Source organism: Stenella coeruleoalba (genome assembly GCF_951394435.1).
Source record: "Stenella coeruleoalba genome assembly, chromosome: 2".
NCBI classification, from domain to species: domain Eukaryota; kingdom Metazoa; phylum Chordata; class Mammalia; order Artiodactyla; family Delphinidae; genus Stenella; species Stenella coeruleoalba.
In genome coordinates, this window is record NC_137147.1 from 39619118 (window position 1) to 39626865 (window position 7748).

Below are 7748 nucleotides of genomic sequence, written 5' to 3' on the forward strand. Positions count from 1 at the left end.
GGGTAGTATTGTCATTTTCACAATATTGATTCTTCCAATCCAAGAACATGGTATCTCTCTCCATCTGTTTGTGTCATCTTTGATTTCTTTCATCAGTGTCTTATAGTTTTCTGAGTACAGGTCTTTTACCTCCTTAGGTAGGTTTTTTCCTAGGTATTTTATTCTTTTTGTTGCATTGGTGAATGCGATTTTGTCCTTAATTTCTTTTTCTGATCTTTCGTTGTTAGTGTATAGGAATGCAAGAGTTTTATGTGCATTAATTTTGTATCCTGCAACTTTACCAGATTCATTGATTAGCTCTAGTAGTTTTCTGGTGGGATCTTTAGGATTCTGTATGTATAGTATCATGTCATCTGCAAACAGTGACAGTTTTACTTCTTTTCAAGTTTGGATTCCTTTTATTTCTTTTTCTTCTCTGATTGCCATGGCCAGGACTTCCAAAACTATGTTGAATAATAGTGGTGAGAGTGGACATCCTTGTCTTGTTTCTGATCTTAAAGGAAATGCTTTCAGTTTTTAACCATTGAGAATGATGTTTGCTATGGGCTTGTCATATATGGCCTATATTATGTTGAGGTAGGCTCCCTCTGTGCCCACTTTCCAGAGAGTTTTTATCATAAATGGGTGTTGAATCTTGTCAAAAGACAAGCTGATAACTTTTTGAAAATTTTTAAATGTTTAACCATTCACTCCCGATACAGAGTGAAGGATTCCTACATTTCAAATAGATATTGTCACTGTGGGAAAGGGAAAGCCAGTGTGTATATCACATTCCTCAGTGGGGTCATCCCCAAACCAATGAGTTTCACTCCCACAGGGACAGGGAAAGGGCAGGGGAGGGTGGCCTTTAGTCTCAACAGACAAGCTGGTTCCCTAGACACTGCTCTGTAGGTGTCCCCTCCCTCTTGCCATCCTCACCCTGGTATATGGCCCTCTCACCTCTCACACTGCATTAACCCAGTTCAGTTTTGATTTAACTCTTTCTTATTTCCAGTGACAAAGCTTTTCCTTCCCCTCTATCTCAATTCTGTCACCCAACTTGTCCTCCTGATATTTTGGGTCTCTCTAGTACCAACTCACCAAGCACAACTCCTACAACCAAACGCTATGCACATAGTTCAAGTCCAATCCAATCCCTGCTGATTTTTCCAGTCTTTTAACCTGGGCATCCCATAGCCAATGCCTGTGCCACCTAAGACCTATTGTCACCTATCTCAGTCACATTGTTCATTTTATACTGCCCCCTGCAGCTCTCAACTCACCCAATTCTGCTCACAAGTGGCCTCCACTGTTTTTCAGTAAGTTGATGACCCAAAACTCCAACACACTGCAGCAAGGAGTGCAAAGAACTCCTGTCTGTCTTTTCTGCCCCCAGTGCTTACAGTACTCGTTCACCGAAGTTACTCTGCATCTTCCACTAGGGGGTACCACCCCATAATTTTTGAAACAGGAAGTCTGCTGAACACAGTTCTTAATGAAAAATGAAGTCCAGGCACAGTGGATATTTTTCAAACTTTTCTGAACACATGCTGTAATTTATGAAGCAATTTAATTTGATTCCTTTTAAATAAAAGCTGCCCCATGGGCAGAGTAATAGGCAACAATCCTGAGCAGTATAAACTTATATAAGCGAACACCAATTAAAAACCCTTGGCTCTATTACGGTAAGATAAATAGTCATGAACTAAATGAAATAAATGCAAAAACTGAGTACAGCCAGACAAGTGAAGTTATTTTTACTTTAGCAAGAGAAATAGACATGCTGAACAAAAGTTGGCTTCAAAACGAAAGCTTTTGTTAAACAAAAATAAGGCAACTCAGATGTTCTGGGACTTTGCATAAATGGAACAGAATTCTCTTATCTTTGGGGTATAAAAGACCTGCTACACTAGAAGTCGGTTCAAGTCTTTTGGGTTCTTTTAAGAAGAAGTATGTCTAGACATTACACTGCGGTGACTGAAAATGAAGGATGCTGGAATTTAGCACTAGACTCTCAGCTACCACTTACCTCTATAAGAACTTGGCTAGCCTCCATTTCCTTAGCCTAAATCTTAGTTCTGCATCAGTTTCATGGTTATAATATTACCTACCACCTAGGTTTGCGGTGTGAATTAGATGAGATACTGCACATAAAGTGCCTACAGAGTGACTGGCCCACAGTAGGTACTCAGTAAATGCTGACTATTTTTTTTTTTTTTTAATGCTGACTATTTATTCAATGAGTCAGTGCAAGGAAGACCTCTTGGGATGACTAGAAACAGATATCTTTGCATTGAAAGAGATATTTACTATCATTTTGGCAAACACACTCATACAGATAAGCAATCAGGAAACCAGAGAAGTTAAGCAATTTGACAAAGGTCACCCAGCTATTTCTTGATGAACTTTTGAGTAGAACTTGGACTTCCTTAACGTCAGGCAACTTTCTTTCCCCTATCTTATATTGCTTCTCCTAGTATCTGATAGTTTATTAGCGCAGACTAAATATATTCTGTGGTTTACAACTGGTTTTGTTGGCAACATTTTGGTGACTGTAGCCAAGTAAACAATGTTGTGGCAGTGTCAAAGACTCTAGAGATATGTATCTTTAACAGGTTTGACTTTTAAGCCCCTTTCCCACTTTTAGAAATTTATCCTAAGGAAATAATATAAAATGAAAGGTTATAGGCAAAAAGATGTCTACTACTATATTCTTTGGAATACTGAAAAACTGGAAATAATCCACATGCCCAACAATAGGAGAGTGGTTAAATATGGCAAAACCATGAATTTTGGAACCATTTAAAAATTATGAAGACCACAAAGCAACAGAGAAAATATTTACTTTATTCTTCATCTCATTCCATAAGGAGGTAATTTAACACACAGAATGATAATGTATTTTTTATAATTAAAATCTATTAAAATTAAATGGATAAAACCCACAATATAAAATGGAAAAATAAAACGATTTGAGGAGTACTGGGATTGGGAATGACTTTTCCTTTCACTTTGAGTTCTCTTTATAATAAACAGACACAAAAAAGAATTGTTTAGAATGAACTAACTTCTTTTTTGGGACTGGGAAGAGTTCACAAGAGTCACGTGTCCTTTAATGCATCATAACACATAACCAAATGCAAGACACGAGGTCAGAGCCCTCGTTATACACTGAACTCTGGAGGACACAGCAATACATACCAGTCCCTGGCCTCTCAGAACTTGCAAGCTGGTAGAGAAGACATGACGTATACATGCATCCCGGCACTGCTTCACCTCCAAAATCTTTTTTTTTGTTTGTTTTGCAGTACGCGGGCCTCTCACTGTTGTGGCCTCTCCCATTGCGGAGCACAGGCTCCGGAAGCGCAGGCTCAGCGGCCATGGCTCATGGGCCCAGCCGCTCCGCGGCATATGGGATCCTCCCGGACTGGGGCACGAACCCGTGTCCCATGCATCGGCAGGCGGACTCTCAACCACTGCGCCACCAGGGAAGCCCCTCCAAAATCTTTAACATCCCATCTCATACCAGGGCTTTTCCCCTCCCAGCTTTCATGCCACCTGCTCGTTAATTAACATCATTAGGACTGCCAGTCTGCTGGTCCCTATGCTCTCTTTTGGTCCCCCAGCTTTGTTTCATTTTTCTTTGCTATTCTCTTAAATACTAAGGCCTATCACTTAAGCCACCCGCTCCACAATAACTGCAATACCTTAAGCCTTTATTTCCAATTCACCTGCACTGAAAGCCCCCATGTGCTGGACGTGTTCACTTGCCTTCTCCCAGCCTGGGTTGCATGACTCCTCTAGACGAAGCCACTCAACATCACTTCATATATCCCAGGCCAGTTCCCTCTTCCCCTCCTCATAGACTTCCTTAGGCTCATGCTTTCCCTTCCCCGCCCCCCAATGCCTTTTACTGCACAGAAAGAAATTCTTATGTGGGAACTTTCTCCCCTTGAGCCAAGACCAAAGCCCTGTTGCATTCTGCATCCATCCTTACTCCCTGTTTCAGAGGTGAGCTGACCCTGCACCTGCTCTCTGGACCCGGAGCCTCCTGCCTGCTCCTGCCTTTGGACCATCCATGAGCTTGTCGCCCCTCTCTTCAACCTTGCCGGAACTGTTATCTTTTCCCCTCAGAATAAATCCTTGCTGCCATCTATAAAGAAGCCTTTCCCTTGGGATACATACTCTTCTAAATGATTGCCACTTGCCTTTCTCCTGCCCCTCCCCCATACTTCTAAAAGGCGTTGTCCTGCCTGGGCTGCCTCCACATCCTCTTTCCCTCACCTGAGACAGCCTGACTCCTCCCACCCCACCACCCAAATTGTTCCCACAGAAGTTAAACCTTTTCATTTCTTGTCTCACTAGAACCCTCAGCTGTGTTTCACCCTGTAGACCATTCCTTGTCTTGAAATATTCTCTTCATTTGGCTTTTGGGACACTCTGGTGTGACCCTAGTTATCAGAATGAATAAATGAATGTCATCCAGGGAGGGGAGAGCTGGCAAGTCTCTCAGCTCAACAGGAGGGCTCACACTTCCGGGGAGTAGTGGCAGGACAATTGTTAGACTTAAAATCCACTAGGTTAAGTTTGGGGAACCAAATTCCTTCCTAGGGACTAGTTCTGTGGACTCTATGTCAAGCCAACTGATGACTCAATGATATAGGAGTGGATGGAACCCACCAAAATGATACAGAGAACTGTTTCTTCTTTTATCTTCTTGAAAGAAAGGTGTAGTGGAGACTGGATCACACCATAGGAAGTTGTGGACAATGTTGGGATTTCCTCTCTTGGGATATGATTAAAAGTGCGGGAAGTGGAATTCGAGTCACCTGGGTCTCCCTCAGTATTCTCTAATAGCTAAAGCTTGCAATCTGCATTCATTCCATTCAACAAGATAGAATGAATTTTCTGTTATTAAAACAATATTACTTTTTAATTTTAGTATCATTCTTGTAAAGTATAATTTGGTACTTGAGTATATGCTGTGTATTGTCTATTTTGATTCATCTTATTCCTGAGTAATATGTCCCCTATCAGACTGCAAGTGCCTTGAGATCAAGGGTCCTTTTTAGTCTAATTGTCTTCTGTCTTCTACCTTGCTTAGCTTAGGGCTAACACTTGAAAGATGCTTAAAAAAAAAAAATCCCTGTTGTTTAATTTAGCAAGTATTTTAACTTTCCAGATTTCAATGGGTTTGAATAACTCCTGAATGCAATATATTATTCTAAGTGCAGAAGTGTAATATAGCAAATATTTAAGTTATTTGCATTTTAGGAGCGGGAAGAGAGGCAGAAACACCTCAATACCTAAGGAGGATTTAGCACAAAGTTGAAATGGCCCGACACCCTCTTTTGTATATTGTACCAACCTAGATATAAAAGCCAGAATCGCAAGCAATGTTCAGAGCTATTTTGGGTTTCCTTTGCAGTAAGTCCTATAAAACCTTGTAGTTCACCTCCTTAGGCCCAAAGTCCTAACATCCTTGATTGTGGATAGCAGCTAGGTCTTTTGGGACCTTGGGTCGGACTTTTTTCCAGTCAGGCAAATAATCTGAAAAGAAAAAGAAATCACATGTAGTCCAGTGCAATTTTCTCCTTGTGTGGTTTCTCCACCAGCTAGAGAGATATTTAAAGGCTCTGAACCTCCTGCCATCTTTAGTTCTCTTTTTTAAGTGTCATTTTTAGAGAACTTTCCACTTTTCTTAGTTATACAGCCAGATTGGGACACCTAGCCGGAAAATCATTTTCCCTTAAAGAAAAAAATTCTAGAATTTGAATGCAGGCACGGCATTCCAAACCGATTTACCATAGTGCAGTCTCTTGGGCATTACAACTTGTGGCTGCAACTTGACTGAAAGGGGGCCCCTAAGTTAACCTACAAAGACAAGAGGGTCCAGAGACACTTTTTTCCACTTTCAGATAAAAGAGGATTAATTACCTGAAATCTTCAAGGCTCCAGGACGCACGGTGCAATCCCTCAGTGGAACTTTGTGCTGGAGGCTGCAGCTCCTACGATTTCGGGCAAGACTGGCCCAGGCACTCTAGTCACTTGGAAGGCGGAAGGGAAGGAAGTACCTGAGCAAGGTATGAGCCACTCAGAGGCATCCTGGGGCCGCCATTCACCTCGGGGAGGAGGAGCTAGAGTCCGGACCCACCCGGATCCAGAGGAAAAGCGAGCTCTGGGCCCGCCAGGTGAGGGAAGGAACGCCCGCCCGCTCACCTCCGAAGAGGCGGGGCGCGGCTCTCGATTACCCGCAGGGGCGGTGCTGGCCGATCACCTGGGCCGAGGCGGAACTGAAGGGTCCGGTCACTGCCCGGAGAACCTGTAACTAAGACTCACCTGTGCGGGGGTCGGAGGCGGGGCTGGGGCCAGAACTCACCTGAGCCGGTGGAAACCTGCCCTGGGGGTAGCCCCGGGTTCGCCCAGTGAGGAGAGGGAGGCGCCCCCGGCCGGCCCCATCCGAGCTCCCCTCCGTGGGTCCGCGCGGCCGCCATGACCTGGAGCGCCACCGCCCGGGGCGCCCACCAGCCCGACAACACCGCGTTCACTCAGCAGCGCCTCCCCGCCTGGCAGCCGCTGCTGTCAGCCAGCATCACGCTGCCGCTCTTCTTCTGCGCCGGCCTGGCCTTCATCGGCCTGGGCCTGGGCCTCTACTACTCCTCCAACGGCATCAAGGAGCTCGAGTACGACTACACCGGCGACCCGGGCACCGGCAACTGCTCGGTGTGCGCCGCCGCCGGCCAGGGCCGCGCGCCGCCGCCCCGCTGCTCGTGCGCCTGGTACTTCTCGCTGCCCGAGTTCTTCCAGGGCCCCGTGTACCTCTACTACGAGCTGACCAACTTCTACCAGAACAACCGGCGCTACGGCGTGTCCCGCGACGACGCGCAGCTGAGCGGGCTGCAGAGCGCGCTGCACCACCCGGTCAACGACTGCTACCCCTACCAGTACAGCGCGGCTGGCCTGCCCATCGCGCCTTGCGGCGCCATCGCCAACAGCCTCTTCAACGACTCGTTCTCGCTGTGGCACCAGCGCCTGCCGGGCGGGCCCTACGTCGAGGTGCCGCTCGACCGCACCGGCATCGCCTGGTGGACCGACTACCACGTCAAGTTCCGCAACCCGCCGCTGGTGAACGGCAGCCTGGCGTTGGCCTTCCTGGGCACCGCGCCCCCGCCCAGCTGGCACCGGCCGGTCTACGAGCTCAGCCCAGACCCGAACAACACCGGCTTCATCAACCAGGACTTCGTGGTATGGATGCGCACGGCGGCGCTGCCCACGTTCCGCAAGCTGTACGCGCGCATCCGCCAGGGCAACTACTCGGCCGGGTTGCCGCGGGGCACCTACCGCGTCAACATCACCTACAACTACCCGGTGCGCGTCTTCGGCGGCCACAAGCTCATCAACTTCAGCAGCATCTCTTGGATGGGCGGCAAGAATCCGTTCCTGGGCATCGCCTACTTGGTGGTCGGCTCCCTCTGCATCCTCACGGGATTTGTCATGCTGGTCGTCTACATTCGCTACCAGGACCAGAACGACGACGACGAGGACGACGAGTAATTTCTGCTTTCAGAGTACTCTTTCTGCTTCTTGCCACAACGCTCTTGCAAGCTTCTTTTGGTTTCTCCCTCCCGACTGTCACCCAGTTCCAACTTCGCCTCACTTTGCCTCCAGTTGTGGATGAGGGGACCAGAGAGAGAGAGGAATTACACCCGATCGGGGGCTTCCAGACTCTTCTGGGGTGTTTGAACTGCTAGAGTGAGACATCCCTGCAC

General features: G+C 46.8%; 1 protein-coding gene across 1 annotated transcript; it reads left to right on the forward strand.

The window, feature by feature from the left end:
* Positions 1 to 6471: 6471 nt before the first annotated feature.
* Positions 6472 to 7533, forward strand: TMEM30B (transmembrane protein 30B; the record flags this gene model as incomplete). The annotated part of the gene is made up of 1 exon (XM_079913815.1): positions 6472 to 7533. One exon carries the CDS (start codon positions 6472 to 6474, stop codon positions 7531 to 7533), a length of 1062 nt encoding a protein of 353 aa, XP_079769941.1.
* Between the last annotated feature and the right edge of the window lie 215 nt (positions 7534 to 7748).